The 25,396-nt window shown below is 41.0% G+C and overlaps 1 protein-coding gene across 1 annotated transcript in view; it reads right to left on the minus strand.

Annotated features, from left to right (window-relative positions):
* Positions 1-25,396, minus strand: part of UTP18 (UTP18 small subunit processome component) — a 41,865-nt gene that overhangs the window by 13,354 nt on the left and 3,115 nt on the right. The window contains exons 3-10 of the mRNA XM_078065171.1: positions 25,236-25,334; positions 22,462-22,529; positions 18,575-18,663; positions 16,680-16,805; positions 16,405-16,579; positions 11,308-11,408; positions 10,967-11,057; positions 7,157-7,280 (exon numbers count right to left, since the gene is read on the minus strand). Coding sequence (XP_077921297.1) covers positions 7,157-7,280; positions 10,967-11,057; positions 11,308-11,408; positions 16,405-16,579; positions 16,680-16,805; positions 18,575-18,663; positions 22,462-22,529; positions 25,236-25,334 — 873 coding nt within the window. The remainder of the gene's footprint in view (positions 1-7,156; positions 7,281-10,966; positions 11,058-11,307; positions 11,409-16,404; positions 16,580-16,679; positions 16,806-18,574; positions 18,664-22,461; positions 22,530-25,235; positions 25,335-25,396) is intronic.

The following is a 25,396-nucleotide window of genomic DNA, read 5'->3' on the forward strand; positions in this document are numbered from 1 at the left end:
ACAAGTTGATCATTTTGATATATGGAAACTTAATCTAATAGTGGTATTTCTGCTAAAAGAGTAGAATTGATTCTGGGGCACCTGGGTGGCACAGTCAGTTGAGCATCCAACTTTTGGTTTCAGCTTAGGTCATGATCTCAGGGTCGTGAGATCAAGTCCCACATTGGGCTCAGTGCTCAGTGCAGTGTCGGCTTGGGTTTCTCTTTCCCTCTCCCTCCGCCCTCACCCCCAACCCCCACTTGCTCTCTTTAAAATAAACTTTAAAATGTTTTTTAAAAAATGGATATAACGGATTCTAATATGTCACTGAGAGTAGTATTTATTGAATGAGAACTGTATGTCCAACAGTACATAATACAGGAATACAAAATATCAGAAGGAATTTATCCCAGAAAAAAATATACCTGCACGTAATAGCCAGAAATACAAGAAAATATAATACAGCCCACTAAGCTCTGTATGCGACCTATAACGTAAGGAAAGGAAAAATCAGCATGAGGTGAGGCTGGACCAGATGAAACTTTGTGGAAGACACAGGACTCGAGCTGGGGAAGGCAGACATTAAGTTAAGAAACAGAACAGGGGGACGCCTGGGTGGCTTAGTCAGTTAAGTGTCTGCCTTCGGCTCAGGTCATGATCCCCGAGTCCTGGGATCGAGCCCCGCATCAGGCTACCTGCTCAGCGGGGAGCCTGCTTCTCCCTCTCCCTCTGCTCCCCCTGCTTGTGCGCTCTCTCTCTCTCATAAACAAACAAACAAGGTATCATAGGTAAGGGGAAGAACAGGAACAGAGAAATAAGCATGCTTACTAGCTTACCCCTGAACTCCTTCCTAAAGAAATAGACATGACTGCTACCCTTCTACCCCCAACCACAGCTGACTGGGCTAGAAGCAAGTTCCTGAATCACAGGCAGTCAATCTATTAGCAGATCAGCAACCAGAGAGTGTCATGGTACACAAAAATCTTCACAAACAGGAATGATGGCAATTAGCCAGATCAGCGTTTGTCTTATGAATTAGGACTGGGAATCACGGTGGTGGTGGGTGTCATAAAAGGCATATAGGAAGAGCACACAGGGGCCACAAAGAAATTAATATTATGAGCAAGAAGAAACTATAAAGTAGAACAGTAGTCACCAACCAGGGACAATTCTGCCCCTGGGGGGACATTTTAACTGTCACAACCAGGGGGCCACCATAGCCATAGACATCCTGTAGAACTTAAAGCAAACAAGTTGAACACAGAACTCAAATCCTCTCCTCTGCTGAATTCTCAGAGACTGAACTCTATTGTTTTTCTTCTTATCCTCAGTCACCTCTTTCCCCATGGACTCTTGTCCCCAAGGTTCTATTTCCCACCTACCTCTAGGTGGTCTCATTCATCTCATTTACTCCCACGCACCACCCATCTCCTATCACGTCTAAATTAGTGCCTATACTCTAAGCCACACCGCACTTCCTAACTGCTTGTGGACATGAATGCACCTCTTCCCACACTCCTCCTCCTCCTCCACCTCCTCCTCCCCCCTCATACTAGGACAAGTCCACTCTTCTGGCTGCTCAAACCTAGAGCCTGAGAATGTCACTGCTTCTCTCCCATCCCAATTTTCTAAGCAGCTCTGACATAAATCACAAACCTCATTGCCTATCTCTCCCGTATTCCCATTACCACTGTCCTTAGCAATGGCCCCATTGCAATGACCTCAAGGCTCCCTGCACCTGTTGCCCCCCTAAAAGCTGTCATGCGAATTATCTACTTCAAACCCTAAAATTTAGATATTATCATGATTCTCCTCTACTTAAAAACCCTTGATGTTTTCTCTTTCCACTCAATGTAATGTCCACACTCTTCAACACAGCGTAAAAGACCTCTACAAGCTGTCCCCCTCCTGCTTCCTTTTGTCGCCTAAGCCTTCAGGAGTCATCCCATCTGCACTCCATTCAGAATCCAAACCTGAATCCTCTTCCCTCCATACCCTTCCTTTCCACTACCTGCAACACCTTTTTCTGAATCCTACCTGGCCCTCCAATGCTTAGCTCGAGTGCCAATACGTACAAAAATACTTTTCCAGGTGACCATTACAACAGTCTTCACCCAATCCTTACACTGTTAAGAGACACCATATCTCAACAGCAGACCTCATGATGACTTGTCTGTAAAGAGCCACATGGCTCCATCTGTCCTCACCATGGGACCATGAACTATGAGAAAGTGGTGACACACTGTCATTCTTCTATCTCACAATCCCTAAACAGTCAATGTTTTTTGTTGTTTTTTTTTTAAAGATTTTATTTATTTGCGAGAGAGAGAATGAGAAACAGAGAGCATGAGAGGGAGGAGGGTCAGAGGGAGAAGCAGACTCCCTGCTGAGCAGGGAGCCCGATGTGGGACTCGATCCCAGGACTCCAGGATCATGACCTGAGCCGAAGGCAGTCGCTTAACCAACTGAGCCACCCAGGCGCCCACGGTCAATGTTTTTATAAATGAGAAAACCAAGACAGAAACATATCATTGAATAAAACAGGTTTTTCTGGCACTGTAAAAACATACGTGTCCTAAAGATTCTCGAGATGAACTAAAATGAAACCCATTTCGTATGTCCAATGAGAGTGTTAAGATTAAAGGACTATTAACTCCAGGCCCTAAATACTAATGAATTTCATATTTTTCTATAGCCCTGAATTATCCAGTATTTTCTGAATATAAAAATCAAAATATCTGGGGGACGGCAGTGTGGAAAGAACACGGAACTAGGAACCAGACAACCTGAGTTCCAGACCCAGCTCTGCCAATAATCAGTTTAATGAGTAACAACCAATAAACAAAACTTAAATTACCCAACTCTTAGACCTCAGTTTCCTTATCAATAAAGTGACTGGACTGAACCAGCGCAATTCAACACACCTTCCTGTGATGATGGAAATGCTCTGTATCTGCACTGTCCACTACGGGAGCCACTAGAGACATGCGGCTACTCAACACTTAAAATGTGGCGAGCGTCACTAAGGAACAGATTTTTATTTTAAGTGATTTAAATTTAACTCGCCACATGTGGCTAGTGGCTACTGTGATGGACATGCGGGATTAGACCAAGACGCCATCCAGATACAAACAAAGGAGGGAACAGACACAGGACAATAAAGATGAAAATAAACAAATACTAAAAATATCCTACAGCACAAAGATGAAAGAGACACTTGTTTATCAGCTTTAAGTTCCAGAAGACTAGCTCCCATATTTTCCAAACCCAGAGAGGTGACTGAAATCACAGAAATCCTGAAGCAAAGTCTTAAGCTAAGGGCTTAAAACCCAAATTTAAGTAGAAGAAATAGCAATCCAAGGTACATTTAGAGATTTAAAGAGATAAAAGATAAAGCTATGTAAAAGCTGAAACACAGAACTGTTGAAGCAGATTTTCCAAAGGGATTATATACATGGCACAAAAGGATTCATACTCAAGACAAACTGGACTATAAATTTTCTTTTTCTTGTAAGTTTCTTAATTTACAAAACTCCTAGTAAACTGTACCTTTACATATTTAAAAACACAAACGCAGGGAGGTGTACCTTCAAAACAGGCGGTAGAGGGGTTAAGAGCTCGGGCTTTGCCGCCAGACTATTTGGGCTGTAACTGCTGGCTCTCCCTTACTCTCTGTGCAACCTTAACCAAGGTACTTAACCCACAGTGCCTCAGCTCCCCGACCTGTGAAATGGACATAATAGTGCCTATATTGTGAAGTAGGAAATGAGAATACTTTATATGTGAAAAATATATATACACAGCCACAGACATAGTCAATATACACAAACATATGTACATATGTAGTAATATAAGAAAAACGACAGTCCTTGGCACATGGTAAATGCTGGGGAAAAATTTGCTGCTAAATCTATTATAATTATTATTCAAAGTTTGAAACTACTTAGGTGGGAACCAAAATAAAAAGGCAATTTTATTTTTATTTTTTTTTAAAGATTTTATTTGAAAGCGAAAGAGAAAGTGCACAGGAGTGGGGGGAGGGGCAGGGGGAGAGAGAGAAGCAGACTCCCCACAGAGGAGGGAGCTTGATGTGGGGCCACCCAGGTGCCCAAAAAAGGCAACTTTAACTTGTGTATTTATAAGATGCTGATGCAGACTAGAGTCAACAAATCTCTAATCACCTGATAGAACTTTGATTTGCAAATACAAAAATAGGTATTTCTATGGCATTGACCTAAAATTCTCAAAATGCAAAGGCCCCAAGGTGGTTTGTAGCTTGCACCCCTAGTAAAGGCAGGAGCCTAAGGCTAGGGATCTGGGCCATGGCTGCAGAATGAGATATTCCCAACTTGCCCACTGTAAGCAGAGAAAATAAAACAATAGAACAAAATAAAGGAGATTCTCCAAGTCACCTTATGAGGTCATCTGAATTTGGCGAGCTACCTTCTGAGGTCCTAAGGGCCTCTGCATTCACAAAGGGCCGTAACACAAGAGAGAATATGCCCTGCCTCAACTCTTTTCCATTCTTCAATATACAGTGCTTTGTACCTAGTGGACCTTCACACGTCTCTTTCTTTTTTAACTGACTGACTTCTAGACCAGCTAGAAAGTCACAAAACAAGACACCCTACTGCACTGACACAAGACGCAGCAAAGGTACGACCTAACTACAGATTCTACCCAGTGGAGTGAGGGAGAACTGCACCTGAAAAAGTGAGACCGCAGGGTTCCAGACCCTACTTCATCAGTGATTTCAGTGGTCTCTTACAGGACACTCCTGAGCATCAGTCCCTGTCTACAGAATGAAGGGTAGTCCAGAGATTTCCCAAGCACATTCTAACACTGATGTTGCAGGAATTAATATGAAAGCTTTCTAGACATATATAGCAATCCTTACATTAACAAATGCCTTAAAAAAACAGTAACGTAGGGCGCCTGGGTGGCTCAGTCAATTAGGTGTCTGCCTTCAGCTCAGGTCACGATCCCAGGGTCCTGGGAATCGAGCCCCGCCATCAGTCTCCCTGCTGAGTGAGGAGTCTGCTTCTCTCTCTGCCTCTCCCCCTGCTCATGCTCTCTCTCAAATAAATAAATAAAAATCTTAAAACAACAATGCAAACAAATAGAGCTCTCTATTTACAACATAGTTTCCCTACTGCCCTATCAGAGCAAAACTGCAAACAAAGCATCTACCCTATGTCAGGACACTGAATGAGAAGAATTAACAGATACAAAACAGATAAGTTTTTCGATCAAAGGCGTCAATTCCTAACAGCAGAGGCTGAGAGAGAGGGGGCTCTCACAGCAGTACTAGGAGGGCAGTGAGGGCAGCGGGGGGAGGAGCGGGGAGAGCCGGAAGAAAGGTGAAGAAGGGGAGAGGAAGGGAGCCAGCCAGTGCAGTTCAGCTCTCCACCACCAGTAACTCTTCCCCACCTCCCTGATAACCTCAAAAATTCCTCTAACAAGGTTAAGGCCTTTCTCTACAGGTATAACAATAAAAACCTAATAAGGGTCTTTGACCAAGCACATCCGAATCCGAATTCCATTACACTGAGGACAATTAAAATCGAATGAGTTTAAACTAGTATTAGATTCTTTCCTGTTTGGGTCCTTCAAAGGGCCCAATGAATAAAATAATAAAAGTGATTCAAAAAAGAGAAGAAAGGATCAGAAAAAGACTAACTTCACAAATTTAAGTGAAGGCCATTTTTGGGCAATTTTGCTTAAAATTACTTAACGTTAGTTTCAAACCAGTCCTCATTTCAAAGGAGCTTTACTCCCAGAAGTCCTGCTAACCATGGACGGCTGCCATAGTGCACACACTGCGCAAATGCTGGGCTCACGCTCAGACATCCCTCCCTACAGGTCTGTAGTAGGTGTGGTGACCAGGGAGAACACAGGACAGGGAGGGGCCTTTGTCAAGGCCTATTATTTTGACCTGGTCTCCAAGCTCCACAGCCTGATCCTACTTTCCTCTCCGTCCATGCCCCAAAGGTAGCAGGTGACCAATTTTCAAATGGTGGTGGGGATGTTTACAAGGACTTGCCCCAATTCTAACCTTGAAGGAGGGAGTGAAGAAAGAGTGGGGAATATGCTGTGCTTCCAGATGGCAAGACCCACTTCACCTCTCACTTATCACTAGGTAAGATAATTCAGAAATCCAGGTAAGTTTCCAATGCTTCCTTGACCCATGCATCTTTAGAATCAAGTAGGAGAATACAGCCATCTTTCCCCCAGTGTAATAACCATTTCTTTCCAGTGATAACACAATGACACGTTCTAAATAATATTTTCACAAAGTTTCTACAATATTAACAAGCAGTATTTCTAAGGAACCTATGTTTGATTTATACCACTAGCCAAACAAAGAAAAAACTGCTTAAATATCTTTAAAACTTAAACCCAAGGTTTAACTTATTCTGTTTCCCTGTCAATGGCAAGAAGCCAAAACAGCAATAAGAAAACTTGATGTGATCTGGGCGCCTGGGTGGCTCAGTTGGTTAAGCAACTGCCTTCGGCTCAGGTCATGATCCTGGAGTCCCTGGATCGAGTCCCGCATCGGGCTCCCTGCTCGGCAGGGAGTCTGCTTCTCCCTCTGACCCTCTCCCCTCTCATGTGCTCTCTCTCTCTCATTCTCTCTGTCTCAAATAAATAAATAAAATCTTTAAAAAAAAAAAAAAAGAAAACTTGATGTGATCAAATGAATATTTCGATTATAAGAAAAAATACAATGATATAAAGCAGTCCAGTATTTGTCAAAGTGCTCATAAGCCATTAACATTATTAAACATTGCATTAAGATAATAAAATGCAAAAGACCTGGATGTACTGATTCTCTTATTACTGAACAGTTTATAAACAGAACTACTTAAGCACTATCTAGTATATTCAATTCTTTTTTTTTTTTAATTTTATTTATTTGTGTATTTTAGAAAGAAAGCGAGAGAGAGCACGAGCAAGAAGAGCAGACGTAGGAGAGAGAGAATCTTAAGCAGGCTCCATGCCCAGCACAGAGCCCGATGTGGGGCTCGATCTCATGACCCTGAGATCATGACCTGAGCCAAAATCAAGAGTCGGACGCTTAACCGACTAAGCCACCCAGGTGCCCCTAGTATATTTGATTCTTCAGTATTTTCTCATTAGCACATGATTAAGGTTACAAGAACCTCTCTTTACTTACCCACAAGCCACATACTGTCCATTCCTAGATGTGGCAATACTTAATCCATATAAACTGCCTTCATCAACGAATCTGTTAAGGCACTTTCTAGAGTTCACATCCCAAACATAAACTTCCCCATCGCCTGAAAGGAAGAGCCAAAAAAGGGTTGGTTAATTTTGTTTTAAATGTGAAAGCCAAATGAACTGACCATTCTTAGCCTCTCTTTATTTTTTTTATTTTTTTATTTTTAAAGATTTTATTTATTTATTTGAGAGAGAGAATGAGAGAGAGCATGAGAGGGGGGAGGGTCAGAGGGAGAAGCGGACTCCCTGCTGACCAGGAAGCCCGATGTGGGACTCGATCCTAGGACTCCAGGATCATGACATGAGCCGAAGGCAGTCACTTAACCAACTGAGCCACCCAGGCGCCCCTTAGCCTCTCTTTAATACTAGAAGGGACTACAAACAAAAAGTCACTATAAATGTCCTAGGTCTAGAAAACTGGCCTAAAAATATTTCTGGTATACATTCCCATGTGTGGAAAACTGCATCCTCATGAGTAGTTAATAAACAGTATCTTTAAGTTTAGAGTGAAAACACAAACTCTTGGCTTGAGTTGAGCTTTCAGAAGAAACTTCTACATTTCGCTCAGATGAATTGGAGTAAAAATTTGAAAAAACAAAAAACAAAGTATCCATCATAGTAGGTTCCAACCTCCATCAACAGGCACTAGAGCACCTATATGTGAGGCTAGGATATTTACATACCAAATTGATGATGATGGTCATGATGGAGGAAGTAGAGAATGAAGGGATCCAGACCACAAGAGAGTTATAATTTAAGACACATGTAACTTTTTTTTTTTAAAGATTTTATTTATTTATTTGACAGAGAGAGAGACACTGCGAGAGAGGGAACATAAGCAGGGGGAGTGGGAGAGGGAGAAGCAGGCTTCCCGCGGAGCCGGGAGCCCGATGCACGGCTTGATCCCAGGACCCTGGGATCATGACCTGAGCCGAAGGCAGACGCTTAACAACTGAGCCACTCAGGTGCCCCGAAGACACATATAACTTTATCTATTACCAAGTCATTTAAACTATAATAAATGCCAACTGTGAGGGGCCCCTGGGTGGCACAGTCAGCTGAGCCTCCGACTACTGATTTCGGCTCAAGTCACGATCTCAGGGTCATGGCATCAAGCCCTGCTTTGGGCTCTGCGCTCGGCAGGGAGTCTGCTTGGGATTCTCTCTCTCCCTCTGCCTCTGCCCCTCCCCCTGCTCAAGTGCACGTGCTCTAAAATAAGGGAAAAAACCTTAAAAAAAATGCCAACTGAGCAGTACGCACAAATAGTTTAGAAAAGGGAGAATGTGTGTAAGACTGAGGAGGATGTTGAATCTGAAGAGAACATGAATATTTTCATGATAGTAATGACCATCAGGGCGCCTGGCTGGCTCAGTTGGAAGAGCATGCGACTCTCGGGAGTTCGCTGAGTTTGAGCCCCACATTGGGTAAAGAGATTACTAAAAAAAATAAACTTTAAAAGAAAAAAAAAAGAAAGAAATGACTATTGCCAAAATCTGCCCTTACCCTTTTTTCTCTCTCCTATAAGCACATGATACTGATGATCACCCTCTTCTTCACATCCATTTAAAGATTTAAGGACCCTACATTCATCACAAAGGTGCTCCTCACTCACCCTTTTCATCTCTGCCTTTTCTGTGGATACTGCACTAGAATTCACTTTTCTAACATTTTATTTATTTTAGGGAGAGCGCTGGCGGTGGGGGGGAGCAAAAGGAGAGGGACAAGCAGACTCTGAGCTGAGTGAGCCCAATGCAGGTCTTGATCCCAGGACCCCAAGATCATGACCTGAGCCAAAATCAAGAGTCGGTCACCCAACCAACTGAGCCACCCAGGTGCCCCTAAAGTTCACTTTTCTCTATTTTTATCCTCCCAATAAGAATTCAATTAATCTCACTATTTCAACTATTTCCTTGACAAAGAAGATTTCCCAGGCTGGCATAAGGGTTTAGATTAGGTAGTAGTAAAATATATTTGAAAAAACTGAACAGGGTCAGATTTGAAAATCTTTGCATTTGTCTATACAGTAATGTTACAATAAAGGAAGGCATTTAAAGATTAGCCCAACTAGCAACAGACTAAAATGGGAAGAAAAGGGATCAATGGCAGGAAGGTCATGTAGATGTTACCAAAGCCAGACTATGGATTACTCTTCCCTATGCTTTTAGGACCTTTGTTATGGAAAATAAGACCTCCACGGTAATGACCAAATCTGTAAATATTTTACATCTGCATCCAATTCATATACCAAATTTTAGCATCTCTGACCCTCCATCTCTTTTCTCCTACTCTGACCCTCCCAGGATCCAAAGGCCATTTCATTAGGAACATCGCTCTGAACCAGTTAAGTGTCTGACTCTTGGTTTTGGCTCAGGTCATGATCTTAGGCTCCTGGGATCAAGCCCCATGTCGGGCTCCCTGCTCAGCAGGGAGTCTGCTTCCCCTCTTTCTCTCTCCCTCTGCCCCTCCCCCCCATCCATGCACTCTCTAAAATATATAAATAAATAATACAATTTTTTAATCCAGTTATAAAATAAGTCATGGAGACAATGTACAATATGGTGACCACAGCGAGTAATACAGTAGTGCACATTTGAAAGTTGCTAAGAGAGTAGATCTTAAAAGTTCTCATCACAAGAAATTGTAACTATGTGTAGTGATGGATGATAACTAGACTTATTGTGGTGATCATTTTGTAATATATACAAATATGGAATCATTATGTTGTACACCTAATATGTTATATGTCAATTATACCTCAAAACAAAACAAAAAAAAACTAATGCTGTATTATCAAGTGCTGCTAGCTGAGGTATAGCAAAAATCCGGCTAAAGAAGAGCCCCACAGAGACTGGAGAATAGTACTCACAGGCAGAACCACTTTGATGCCTCCCAATACCAAGCATCATGAGCTACACTGAGATTATGATGGCCCAAAGATCCTATAGGAAAGGGACTAAGAGCCCAAGAAGGCACAGGACAATCAGAAAGGCAGAAGAGCAGAAAAGTGCCAGATTAGAGACTGTCAACGGTGATAGCTGGTCAACCGCACCACAGGAATGTCAGAGGGTGAAACCTGAATTGTTTTCAGTCAATGATGAAGAACATTTAAAACATCATCCAAGTGAAAAGGTACTGCTAAAAGAAAAGGGTGATGATTCCAAGTAGTTTTCAAAAGAAAGTCTGAGAATGAATCACCTTTTAAATAAGCATTTTCTTCCCATATTTTCCCCAAACATGGTAACATGGTTAAATGGTTACTACTTACTAGTCAATAAATGTTAAACGTTAAGTATTATTAGTTAGTAAATATTTATAGGTTTTATAAATATTAATAATAATAAATAATAAATATTTACTAAATAGTTAGTAACTATTACTAGTTAGTAAATAAGAAAGAAAATGGCAATAACAAAACCTAAAAATAAAAATGACTTTCTAACACAAAAAAGTCTAAAATCAAACATTGTCTTTGGTTAAATCTGAAATGTAAACACATCCAAAGCTTTTATTTATTTTTTTTTTAAGATTTTATTTATTTATTTGACAGAGAGAGACACAGGAGAGAGGGAACACAAGCGGGGGGAGTGGGAGATGGAGAAGCAGGCTTCCCGCTGAACAGGGAGCCCAATGCGAGGCTCGATCCCAGGACCCCGGGGATCCTGGGGACACTTAACGACTGAGCCACCCAGGTGCCCCCACATCCAAAGCTTTTAAAAAGCTTTAGATGATCATGTCATTCACCTACCTGAAGAGGCGTATACTTTCTTACTATCTGAAGAGAACGTGGATGCTGCAACCCTTCCATTAATTTTCATGCTACCAATCAGTTCTTTAGTCTGAAAGTATAACAAATATTACTTACCAAATTGTTAGGAGGTGCATGAAGAATCACACTGGGAATAAAAACAATCTAGTTCTGTTTTGTAGCACCTACTCAACTTTGTCCCTATACTCAAGTTTTCCCAGGTCCCACTGTGCTCCTCTGCTTACGAGGCGGATTTCAGGACACCTTGAGTTATGGTTCAAGACTATCCCTACACTAACGTCTTGTCCTAAAAAAACAAGCAACCACTAATAATGGTTCACCTTCATTGACAGCAAATGAAGATATCCAGCAACACCATTTATCAGCAAGAAGGACCCATCTGGAGACACTTCAAAGCTCCTCACTATCTTCTCTTTCAAACCTGAGAGAGGAGACAAATCAATAAGGATTAATATAATTTTCAATAATAACGTTATCAACACAATTGAGAATTTCTTTTAAAATATCTAAGTGCCTCAAACTAAACCATAAGTAGGCTCAGATTCTGAATTAAGTCTGACCCCATGCATCACTGAGTATGACCCAAATATAAGGTCATTACCAAGTGCTTCCTTTTCTTCTCTGTCTTGGTTAACATTCACCATTTGAACTGCAGCCAGAGATTCAGCTCTCCAAAGAGTAAACATACCAACTAATTTTCCAAACGTAAACGGTGACATCTGTAATCAACTAAAAGGATAAATTATACTTCTTTGTCACAAAGTTCATTACCGGGAGGGAAATACACGGCCATCAGAAACAGCTAAAACACAGAAACATGTAGAAACTAGTTGCTGGGGACGCCTGCGTGGTTCAGTCAGTTAAGCGTCTGCCTTTGGCTCAGGTCATGATCCCAGAGTCCTGGGATCGAGTTCCACATCGGGCTCCTTGCTCAGTGGGGAGCCTGCTTCTCCCTCTGTCTGCCGCTCCCCCTGCTTGTGCTCATTCTCTCGCTGACAAATAAATAAATAAAATCTTTAAAAAAAAAAGAAAGAAAGAAAGAAACTAGTTGCTGGCCACCAACTAGACATCCCATGATGAAGGAGTCTATAGTCTTAACTTTGTGGATCCAAAAAGGAAAAAAAAAAAAAGAAATCCACAAAGTGTCAGTGTATTCAAGAGTTGATTAGCTTCCCAAAATGTGACTCGTGTAACCTAATCATATGAGCTAAGAATATAAACAAGAGAGTCAATTTATTTACAAAGGGACATGTTCCTTTTCCATGCCTAAAAGGCTCATATTGACCATGTAGAAAACTCCTTCCATCAAGACAGCTTAGTGAACAAACTTACTACTTAAAAAACTGCCTAATAGGAGCACCTGGGTGGTTCAGTCATTAAGTGTCTGCCTTAGGCTCAGGTCATGATCCTAGGGTCTTGGGATCAAGCCCCATATCTGGCTCCCTGCTCAGCAGGAAGTCTGCTTCACCCTCTCCCACTCCCCCTGCTTGTGTTCCTGCTCTCGCTGTCTCTCTCTGTCAAATAAATAAATAAAATCTTAAAAAAAAAAAAAAGACCTGCCTAATAGAAAGGATGCACACAGAATACGTACCACCGGCTAACTCTAGGGGAGGGAAGCAGGTGGCCAGCGAGACGGAGCAGAGTAGACTTTTCCCTCTTTACCCTTTTGTACGTATTGGATTTTTGCACCATGTGAATGTACAGCTTGGTCAAAAAAAAAATTATTTCAAAAAATGTTTAAGTTGCTAAGTTAAAACATTCATCAGAATAAGTAAATGTAGAAAACTCTAGTGAGGAGTCCTCATTCCCCTACAGGAAAATGCTGTCTAAGGCTCGCACAGACCACCTCCATCCTATGAAGTTTTTGTCTAGATGGCTCACAATCCTACAAACTGGGCCTCCCTCCCACTCTAGCGCTGCCCCCAGAGACTATACCCTAGGTCTCTTGGTGGAAATCAATCCAGACACATATTTCCAGTTACTGGGGTTTATTCCTTCACTCTGAACCTACTCCTGTAGGTTCATCCCCCATTCTGGGCAAACCTTACACTCTTGACTACAGTATACAGAAACAGCTCCAAGCATAAGGAAAATCCCATCACATGAGGAAGCAGAGGAGGGAGGCTAGTTCTAGCAGTGTGGGGCTGCAGCTGGAAACCCCCCAGACCTAATCCTACTGACACAGAACTGGACAGAAGGAATGCAAGAGAGAACTGAAAGGCCTACAGCTGCGGACCCCACAGCCATGGACGGTTCAGACTGCGCCACGTTATCGTCAGAGCAACAGGGAACCAAGTCCCATCACACTGTGCAGACACGGACCCGGTGTGGCAGCAACAGAGGCCAAGTGCCGGAGGGCTCATTACACAGCACCTGCTCTCCGGCCCGGGGGCCTGAAGACCTCACGCTTGTAGCCTGAGTGAGCCTGTTGTTCTGAGGGCATTCAGGAGAGAGGAGTGTCTTCCAGAAGGAAATACCAGACTTGCAGCAAATAAGAGCAGGTAGTTGATTTAGGAATTAAATGAAAAAAAAGATAACTGTATTTTCATCCAAAACTTACAGAATACCAGTTATACGTATACAGCATTTTACTTTTAACCTCACAAAAAGTGGTAACAGATGCTAGTACCAACACTGTAACTGCTTTTTACAGATGCTGAACCTTCCAAAATAGGAACCACATAAAATTTATATGACCTTGAGAAAGAAGATACTTTAAAGATGTCAGATATAAATCTTTGTGTACATCTGTGGATGAGGATTTTTAGGTCAACTAAAGAACAAGTGAAAAAGAATGGCCAATTTAATTACAAGAGTGCCAAATTCCCTAAGATGGAAGGACTTGCTGTGATGGGATAGATCATATGCTGCTCCTAACGATGGCGGCAGTTACCACTAAGTGCCACGAGGTGCTAAGTTAGGAGCTTTTAAAAATTATCTCTTTTGAACAAACTGATGGTGACCAGAAGGAAGGGGAGTCAAGGGGTGGGGGGAAGGCTGAACAAGGTGATGGGAATGAAGGAGGGCACTTGTCATGATGAGCACTGAGTGATGTATGGAATTGCTGAATCACTCCACTGTACACCTGAAACCAACAGAACACTGTATGCTAAGTGGAATTAAAATTAGAACTAGAAAAATAAAACTAAAAAAAAAAAAATCAAAAAATTAAAAATGATCTCTTTTAATATTTAGGACCCTCGACTTTATAGAAAGAGAAAGCTGAAGCTCAGATATTACCGCACCATAACGCCTATAATCCAAATGGCTGCCTGACCAACTTCACTAATTTAATTCCCAAATGGTCAAATTCCTTATGTGTTTACCTAGAACAAGATATCTCTCTGAAGAACTGTCTTTCTAAATGATGCAGCAGAAACTGCTTCTGGAGTCTCAACTAGTAATCTGGGGTTCTCAACCTTTTTGTGTGTCAGTCTGGGGAAGCGTATGGTCCTCTTCTCAAAACAGTGGTTGTTCAAAACTTTTATAACCGAAGGAAATGCTAAACTTCAGTTATAGGTTAGTGAAAATAAAAATGTAATGTTTTTCCCATCTGACTTCACAAGCCTCTAAATTCTACCAGAGAATGTTAAGAATCTGTGGACCCTGTTATGAACCCCACTGGGTTAATGGAACAAACCATCAATTCAGAATTCTTCAGAATGCATCAATTCTGTACTCCTCCATTTTTCAAACTTACATTTAAGACAAAGAGTTTGCAAATGTATAAGTTTGCATATTCTAGCCAGTCAGCGATTTTCCCCTCTAATTCTAATGTCCTTAATTAATTTTGAGTTATTTATACTGTTTTATACTGAGACTGAAAATAGTGTTCAACAACCAACCCCACAAAAAGAAATACATTTACTTTATCATTATCATTACTGCCAAGCTATGCTCATTGAGGAAAGAGGAAAAGGGGAAACACTGAGAGGGAAAGATAAACGCCACGTCTTGGAAGAAGCTGGTGATCAGATGCACAACTCCTGCGTACCCACAGATCCACGGTAAACATCACTAACTGTATCTTGGCCAACCCCGGGTTTGCTTTTCCCAAGAGGATGCAAGGCAAGGGCGGACAAAAGCCCACTCCTTTTCATTAGTGGAATAATATGTGAAAATAGTTAACAACTACATATTGTTTTCTGCTTCAATATGGGGGAAACTATTTAAGGCTTTTCAACTCAAAATGAGGTCCATGGACCAGCAACATCAGCATCACCCAAGAGCTTGTTAGAAATGCAGAATCAGGCCCACCTCAGACCTACAGAATAACAATCTGCACTTTAGCCAGGTCCCCAAGTGGTTTTTATGCACATTAATGTCAAAAAAGCACTGGGTTAAAGCATGCTTAAACTCGGGACGCCTGGGTGGCTCAGTTGGTTAAGCGACTGCCTTCGGCTCAGGTCATGATCCTGAGTCCTGGGATGGAGTCCCACATCCGGCTTCCTGCTGAGCAGGGAGTCTGCTTCTCCCTCTGACCCTCCCCTCTCTCATGTGCGCACGCTCTCTCACTCATTCTCTCTCTCTCAAATAAATAAAATCTTAAAAAAAAAAAAAAGCATGCTTAAACTAAGAATCCACTTGGAAAGGAACACCAAAGGTGTCAGGAAACACGGGAAACAGAGACTGGAAACACTGAAGATAAACACCATAAATGTTTCTGAAGTTGGCTTTGTTCACTTTGAACCACTAGTAGAAAAAAGACTGTACAGAGCTTCCCCTGTCCTTTACAGCCCCAAACATATATCCAGTTTAACAGGGAGACTGCCAGGGAGCCACAGCATTGTCAACACCCCCTCCCAAGACGCATAATGCTAACCCAGCCAACCTCACCACAAGGGCTTTGGTTCACAGAGGGTTCGTGAAGGAGTCACTGGATTATGTGGTGATGCGGGGAGGGGAATGCAAGGGAAGAACGGGGAAAGCAGAGGAAGATAAATTTTCAAATAATAAAGATTTTCTTAAGTAGTCTTTAAAACACATTACAATCTCCAAAAGCAGTGCTTTATTTCCTTTAAATATAAACCAAAAAATCAATTGTAACAGACACTAGAAGGATAAGAGAGAACCCAAATTTCTTGAAGACCAGAGGTGCAATACTTTGAGGACTTGGGACTCAGGTCTTCTAGGTCCCAGGCGCTCTCCACTGCACCAACTGCTAAATTACAGCCAAGCATCTGCAACTGCTTTTCTGCTCTGGGAGATAGATTCCCAAATTCCAACGTTTCCAGAAGTGCTCAATAAAAAGTTCACTACTTTTATTCAAACGCATTATCTCAACACAATGACATTTTCCCAAAACTAAAACTAAAGCCATTCTTAAGAATCCCATGGGGGGAAAGTGGTTGTAAATACTGTTAAATGAACTCAGCCGTGGGGCTGGCAGGGAAGAGGGGTGATCAGCGAAACCTTACCTCTCACTTGATGCACAGGAATTAACTTTCCAGCCAGCATATCGTAGACATAAAGAACCTTGCTGTGGATGCTCGTGGCTAAAACCTCTTCTCCAGTAGCACTAAAACAGGCCTTAAAAATTGGAAACTTTTCCAAATAGATGCTCTGGATTTTAGGATTTGTTTTTCCATCAACCTATAAGGAAAGGCAAAACATCCCTTTTGGGTATGTCCATAGACTCTGTGCCCTGGGAGTAAATACTTCTCACTCCAAGTTTCCATTTAAAAATGCACACCTGAAATAGCGACACCGCGTTATCCAGCGCAGCGACCATCACGACCTGCGCACGAGGATGGAATTGCACAGACGAGACCCGCGCGGTAGTAGGACGTTCCGCGTTAGCAGGGAGACAATTCTTCAGCTATGGAAAAAGAAAGCGAGAATTGTTATCAATTCAAATGGTTTAACATTCTTGGGGGTATAGCTCAGTGGTAGAGCATTTGACTGCAAATGGTTTAACATTCTTTTTTTTTAAGATTTTATTTATTTATTTGACGGGGGGGGGGGGGAGTACAAGCAGGAGGAGCAGCAGACAGAGGGAGAAGCAGGCTCCTCGCTGAGCAGGGAGCCCGATGCGGGGCTCAATCCTAGGACCCTGGGATCATGACCTGACCGAAGGCAGAAGCTTAATGACTGAGCCACCCAGACGCCCCAACATTCTTTTCTTTAAAGCATAAAGCATTTTAACATAACTTATGCTGAGAAGAAAGGACAACGGAATGGTAATGAGAAGACCACAGCTCTCCTACCAACTAGCAAGTCATTTTACTAAACAATAATCCATTTTTACCATCTTTCAAACGAGGGGATGAAATCGTTAAGGTCTTAGAGCATCAGGATACAGTCATTTCCCCATGATACACCCATATAGGTTAGGAAACTGACGTCCAGGGTATATTTTACTTAAAACTGCTACTGTAGCATCTTTGCATTCATGGCACAAAATACGATGCACTCTGTAACATGCCATGGTTCTGTGGTTGGCAGGGACAGCTATGTTCTCCTCTCAGAATACGTGGTTCCTAATTTAAAGAAATAATGACCTCATGCATCATGCATTTAGACTATTTTCAGTTACCTCTTGGTTTTTACAGGTTGTTCTCTCTGCATTACAAACTCAATTATACGAAAAATAAAGTGAGTACTACGTGTATGTTTTAGTTTATAACAAATGAAGTTAGATTTTTATGGTAACTGCATTTTCGGTGAAGGTGAATTTACCCTATGAAGAGCGGAGTGAACTATCTTCATAAGGTGGGGAGAAACACAATCACTGTCTCATAGTAATTTGCCATAATAGGGCTCCCTCCCCCATCTAAAGCATGCTACCATTTATAATGGGGAAAAATATCTATGCCAGAGAGAGATCTGGTCACTTAACAGATATTTAACTGAAGCACTGTGTTGGGCAGGCACTTCATTACCACAAAGAACAAGTCAGATACAGTCTAACTAGTGCAGACCACTTTAGACAAGATAGCCAGGAAGAACCTTTCTAAGTGTCATCTGAGCAGAAGGGTACCAATGGGCTGGCCATTAGCAGTGCTTGAAGAACAGACAGGCAGGGGGAAGAGCAAAAGTTCTGAGGCAAGAAAGGACTCGGCGTGTTCAAGAAACAGAAAGAAGGCCTAGGGAACCTGGGTAGGAAATAAGGGGAAAACTTCTGAGATGAAGCTTCAGACACAGGCAGATGCCAGATTATGAAGAGCAGCATAGACCGTGATAAAGAATTCGGAAGTTTTCAAAAAGCTATGAAAAGTGACATGACCTGATGTTTTATTTTTAGAAGACCCCTCCTGGCTTCTACTAAATGAAGAATAGGAAGAGTAGAGTGGAAGTGGGAGACCAATCACAAAGTGACTGCAGTACACAAGGTAACAGAGGATGGCAGCATAAACCAGGCTAGCGCCCGTGGAAATGAAGAGAAACGCAGAAGGAGAAATCAAACACAATTGCTAAAAGATCCCTGGGGATATAATTTAATCTTCTTGACCATTTCTGCAGAAGAATAATAAACAAAAGCAACACATTTAATCCCACAGAGAACATGAACCCATACATTTGTAATCGGGAAGCACACTGGGTGTCAGGGGTAGTCAGCTGGAGAGGCCCCACTTTGCTGACTCTCACCTTTAAGATTCCTTTAGGAAGAGAGGTTGATGTAGATATGAAATTCCCAGTCCTTTGCAACAAATCATCTTCGTCCTCTTCACTTTCATCTAAGTCAAACAGACCCACAAGGCGGAGCTTTAGAATCAAGGAGATGGCCATTACCTTCCCCAAACGTCTGTATTTCAAACTTTGACCCCCCCCCATTCCAGCCTCCAATCTCGATCACTTTATTTAAACTGCAACTGGTAAAAGTAAAACAGAACAAATTTGAAAGGGAGGGGGGAAATGACACAGAGTCCAATATATATGGTTAAAATAAAAGCCTGACTCTGGAATGAAAGATAGACATTCACAGACAATGACTAAAACAGGATGAAAAAAAAATAAAGTTAAAGGCCGTATTTAATTTAAAAAGAACAATTCATAATCATGGCAAAATTGGCAATAAGGGAGACAGCAGATCTAGCTTAACTCACATGAAAAAGGACTAGCACTGAGGGATCAAGGTCAGCAAACTATATCAGAACTTCAAAGGGAGCTAACAGGGATGCTTTTCTCCTGATGATTCTAGTAAAGACAGCCGAAAAGCTGAGCAACAATTTTAAAACACTCGGAGGGAGAAGAGGGCAAAAACCAGCACTAAAAGCCCTCTAAGGTTCTTAAGGGGGTCTGGTAAACCACCAGGCTTCAGGCTGGGGCCACAAAAGGCTACACCAAGGAGTAAGGGTGAAATCAAAGAATTTTAAGAAAATCCTCCATGAACTGAAACCCAGCTTTGAATCCTTACAATCTCTCACTCGAGTAAGATGCTGTGGGATTGCTAGTGCCCCTTACCCAGCCACTACCCAGAAACAAACGTACAAATTCTCCAGAGAAAGATATCCTTGTCCTCTTGTTAAGCAACACTATTTTTTATATACAATGTCCTGCACTCAGGGAAATATAACTAGACCAAAAATTACAAGATAATGTAACTTGATTGAAAACCTAAGGAATAATAGACAGTCTCCACAGGAGATCTAAATAACTGAGTTTTTCAGACATAAGCTTTTCAAGTATTATGTTTAATATGGTCAAGAATAATGAATATTCAGATATTGAACCAAAGAACTAGACTATTAAAAAAACAAGCAAATGTAAATTCTAGAACTGAAAATTATGGTAGTTAAAATTAAAATCCCAGTGGGTATTTTTAACAGCCTACAAAAATTAGCTGGAGAGACAATTAGCGGTCTGGAAAATGCATCAGAAAAAATATCCAGACTGAAGTACAGAAAGCAAAAAGGACAGAAAATGCAGAAAAGAACACAAAATACATTTAAAAAAATAAATAAAACATTGAACGCACATGTAACTGGTGTCCCAGAAGAAAAGACTGGAACAGAAACAGTATTTGAAGACAATCGGTGAGAATTTCCAAAACTTAAAAAAGACATCAAGCTAGATTCAAAAGCACTGTAAAGACCAAGCAGAATACAAAGCAAGCTTAAAAGGACCGGGGGCGGGGGGGGGGGGTAGATAAATGAACAAAACAGCAATAATAAAACAATCCATCATATTAAGTAATTATTATTGATTTTTGAAGGCCTATAATGATTGTATTGTAATTATGTTTAAAGCGGGGAGTACTTCTCTTTTAAAGACACTAGATGAAATATTTATCGATAAAAATAACATGTTGGGACAACTGTGAGGCTGGGGGTTTGGTCACCACTGTACCAAGAAGAAGTACATCTTGGACAAGTCCCTTTTATCTTTTTGAACCTCACTCCCCTCACCTGTAAAATGAAGGTAGTAGACCAGGATATCCCAATAGTAGCAGACAGGCTAATGAGTGACTTAATCCATTTCTTTTTTCTCATGGATACAAAGACAAACTGCATTTCCTGGGAGCCCATGAATTAGTGTGGCCTTGTGACTCAGCTCTGGCCAATAAAATCTAAGTCAAAGTACCATGTACCACTCCCAGGACAGGCCAATAAAAAGAGGCCAATAAAAGCCTCTTTCGGGTGAGCTGCTCACTCTTCCCTGTAAGCTGCCATGTCAACCTCTCGGGCAACTTAAAGCACACCATCTCCTTCTCACCACCACAATTTCATATGCTTGAAAAAAAACAACTTCTATTGGATAAATCCACTGGGACCTGGAAGGTTTTCTGTTTCAACAGCTAGCATAACCTTACCTATAATTACATGGATCCAAATGTTCTATGAAGGGGCACCTGGGTGGCTCAGTCAGTTAAGCGTCTACCATCCGCCCGTGTCATGATCCCAGGGTCCTGAGATCAAGCCCATGTCTCAGGCTCCCTGCTCAGCGGGGAGTCTGCTCCTCCCTTTCCCTCTGTCCCCCTCTCCCCCTGCTCATCTCTCTCTTAAATAAATAAGTAAAATCTTTAAAAATAAATAAAATAAAATAGACCACGAATGCAGCATTCTAAAATGGGTAATAAAATTATATTTTATAGAGGAGGGCAAACTGGTAACCAAGGAGGTAAAAATCATATAATGGGGGCACCTGGGTGGCTCAGTCGTTAAGCATCTGCCTTCGGCTCAGGTCATGATCCCAGGGTCCTGGGATCGAGACCCACATGGGGCTCCCTGCTCAGCAGGAAGCCTGCTTCTCCCTCTCCCACTCCCCCTGCTTGTGTTCCCTCTCTCGCGGTCTCTCTCTCTGTCAAATAAATAAATAAAATCTTTTAAAAAAAATAAATAAAAATAAAAATCATATAATGTAAAAAAAGGTTAAAAAATAAGGGATGTTAAACTTGTTAAAAACCAAACTTGGAAAGACATTTCTTCAACAACAGAGTTTTACAGGAAACGAGGTAAAATAAACTGTATACTTTTTTTTTTTTAACTGTATACTTTTTAAAGGTAGGACTACAGAATGTAGGGAGGTAAATTTCGAAATTGGAAAAAATTCTAACAATTAGTTCTTAAGAAAAAGAGAAGAGGGAAAAACAGTCCAGTAAAGAGTACAGCATTATTCGACATGTTTAAGCAGAGGCTAAATTACAATCTAACAGATGTTGTAGAAAAGATTCTTGCAGTGGATAAATTCAGGCTATACCACAAAGATTCCTTTAACCTCTAAAAGTATCTGGCTGGAAACCAGAACAGAATTTTGACTTAGTAACAGATTGAGTTTTCTAACAGAATTACAGAAAACAACTGGTTCTTTATATGGACTCCCTGTACCTGAATACCATAAGGCCTGGACTAACAGGGGCGGGGAGAAGGGAGGGAAAGGTGGTGGAGGTAATAGAACAGAGGCTCATCAAAAATCAAGGATGCTAAGGAGAGAACTACTGCATTATGTGGGAGGATAGACTCCTATACTCCAGACTCTCTAAAGGACTTCAAAAGTCAATTCCAAGTCTAAAATGTATAACTCCAAGCACCCAAATCAGATCTTGGTAAGCTATCCACATTTATAATATCTAAACTCAAGGATCTAAAAAGGATAAAGCAGTTATGGTACAAGCCAAACTTAAAACCTGGAGGTGAAAAATAGGTGTTTACAAAGTGACTGATCATCTGGGCCTGACTGGACATGTGCTATATTAGCTGCCAATGTCTTCAAAAGGGGTCCTGAATGAAGAAGAATAGTTATTTTTCCTTAATCCTATGCCATAACGCAACACAGTTCTGTTGAGAATCAAACATCATAAAATTCATCCCTTACTGTCCACACAACAGACAACATGCTATTAAGTCAATCTTACACTATTGTAAAAGAGCTTCCCTCAGAGAATTGGTAGACTTCGAAACCAAACATTTAAAGGAGGAAAAAAAAAAAAAAGATATTTGAAACACCAGGTTTTAACGAGCCTCATGAGAAAGCTCACAGAACAGAACAGGAACAGAGATTTATTTACTAACTTAAACAGAGATACCAATACTCACCATCTGAAGATGTTTTCCGCTTATTAGTCTCTGCCCAGGCAGGTACTCCCCCCATGGCATGCTGGAATCTAAACAAAAATACAAAAATGAAATTTTGTGTTAATAAATGCTCACCTAGCTTACAAGATTAGATTAGCTCACCTTGAGAGCATGTATACAATCTCTGCCGAAGAAATTATTATGTTTAAGAACAGAAGGACTACACACACAGAATAATCCCAACTTGCCTATATGGGAAACTTTTGTGAACCTCTAACCGTTTCAACTAGTCTTGGATATAGAACACCTGGATACATATTTGTTAATTATTTTTGTCTAGTTACACGTCTGCTTATTTGTTCATATCAACACATCTCAGATCTTGGGACTAAGTAAAGAACTCTGTGGTTATAAACCAATGCTACAGTAATAGAGCACACAGTAAAACACATCCGAGAGAAAATGACCAGGTTGGTAAGAATATACAAAACACAATCACATATCCTTCGAATAAAATTGGAGCATTTCACTCAGGAAAAAGTAAGCTTTACAAGAAGCATGAGAAACATATTCTGAAGGGCTAGTTTCTGGAAGAGTGCAGAGTGTCATTCTAATTGTTTAATACAGAAGTACAAAGCCACCAAACTCAGCCCATTGGCCATAAACAACTAGAAAACTAGACAAAATACATGAAACTGTTTCCAAAAATTGGACAATAAACAACATAAGATTGCGATCCCTGAGAGAAAGGAAATAACAAGGTGAGCGCTGTCATCCCAAGATTTTCCCCTGAAGGCAGTTTTTTGAGACCCTGGCACAGAACTAATGAGAAAAAGTCAGACCTGAAAGAGGCTGAGACAACTGGAATTTAAGGGGCAGTGAACAAAAGAGAAAAAGAAAGAGCTCCAGGCGCCTGGGTGGCTCAGTTGGTTGGGTGACTGACTCTTGATTTCATGGTTGTGAGTTCAAGCCCCACATTACGGCTCCATGCTGGGTGTACAGCCTACTTAAAAATAAGAAAAAAAAATTTTTAAAAAGATTTGCCTTATTAAAATATAAATGAATAAAAAATAAAAATAAATTTTAAAAAAATGGGGGGCACCTGGGTGGCTCAGTCAAACATCCGACTCTTGATCACGTCTCAGCTTTTTTTTTTTTTTTTTAAGATTTTATTTATTTATTTGAGAGAGAAATAGAGGGAGAGCACAGAGGGAGAAGGAAAAGTAGACTCCCCACCAAGCAGAAAGCCTGACACAGGGCTCGATCCCAGGACTCCGAGATCATGACCTGAGTCAAAGGCAGACGCCCAACTGACTGGGCCACCCAGGCGCCCCTCAGCTCAGCTCAGGGTCGTGAGTTCAAGCCCCATGTTGGGCTCCATGCTGGGCGTGGAGCCTACTTAAAACAAAAAAGCTCCAAAAATCTGCACTGGGGTCCACAGACATTTTTGCTGAATACTAAGCTATCACATTCAGAGGATGAAACTCCATGAGGTCAGGCAAAGAACTACGAGGGAGCCGTAAGTTGCACACCAGAGTTGAGATACTTGAGTTCCAACCAGCAAGAGAAGGTCTTATTGAAAACTCAGAGCATTCAGTAGAGATGGCAAAAAGGGCATATCTTAGAAATGGCGCTAAACCAGCCTACAGCAAATGCTACTCTACAGCAAAACTAAGAAATCCTAAAAGGATTAAACTAATCTCTAAGCCAATCAAACGCCTGCCAAGACAAACTCATTAAAAGTACTCACTCATTCAATATTCACTCATTCAACACTCATTAAAAGCAAAAATCAAAATCCAGACATTGATCAACTCAATATTCACATTGCCCCAAAATCCAATCAAAATTTCTAGACATGCAGAGAAGCAGAAAAACATGAACCATAACCAGAACAAAAATCAGTCAAGAGAAAGACACAGAAATGACAGACATGACAGAAATAGGATACAAAGACTTTGAACAAGCCAATACAAATGAAAAAATGCTCAACATCACTCATTATCAGGAAAATACAAATAAAAACCATGATGAGATACCATCTCACACCCGTCAGAATGGCTAAAATTAACAACACAGAAAACAACAGACGCTGACAAGGATGTGGAGAAAGGGGAACCCTCCTACACTGTTGGTGGGAATGCAAACTGGTGCAGCCACTCTGGGAAACAGTATGGAGGTTCCTCAAAAAGTTAAAAATAGAGCTACCCTATGATCCAGCAATTGTACTACTAGGTATTTACCCAAAGTATACAAAAATACAGATTCGAAGGGGTACATGCATGCTGATGTTTATTTACAGCAACATTATCATCAATAGCCAAACTATGCAAAGAGCCCAAGTGTCCATCGATTGATGAATAAAGGTGATATATATAACGACTGAGCCACCTAGGCACCCCATGAAGTCATTATTTTAAAAAATATATACATTCCCCAGCTCTGTTCAACTAAAAGAGCCTAGAAGTTATGGAAAAGAAATGGTTTACCATATACAAATAGACAAGCAAATAACCAATATCATCACTGATTATGTGTGGGTGGTAGGATTACCAGATTTTCCAAAATTTTTTTGTACCTGTATTCCCTCTCCCTCCAAAATACTAAAACTTACACCATTTCTTCCAGTAGCAACACTCTTACTACTTCAAAATGGCAATCTCACTACCTAAGAAACTGTTACAGCCAAAGACTCAGTGAATCTAAATAAACCTAAATAAATAAATAAATAAATAAATCTAAATAAACCTCCCTCAAGTTACAGCTTGGTAAATCACATGGAAAAGGACACTTACTCTTCCTTAAGTCTCTTTTGAAGCTTGTCTTTTGAAAGTTTACTTTCACTGGCATTTTTCATCATATCTTTCCGAAACCGGTTGCTCATCATGTCAACCCTATTAAAAACAAAACAGTATGCTTTAAATGACTTTAAAAGATTCGTCGTAGCTAGTTGTTG

This window comes from Halichoerus grypus, chromosome 2 (genome assembly GCF_964656455.1).
Source record: "Halichoerus grypus chromosome 2, mHalGry1.hap1.1, whole genome shotgun sequence".
NCBI classification, from domain to species: domain Eukaryota; kingdom Metazoa; phylum Chordata; class Mammalia; order Carnivora; family Phocidae; genus Halichoerus; species Halichoerus grypus.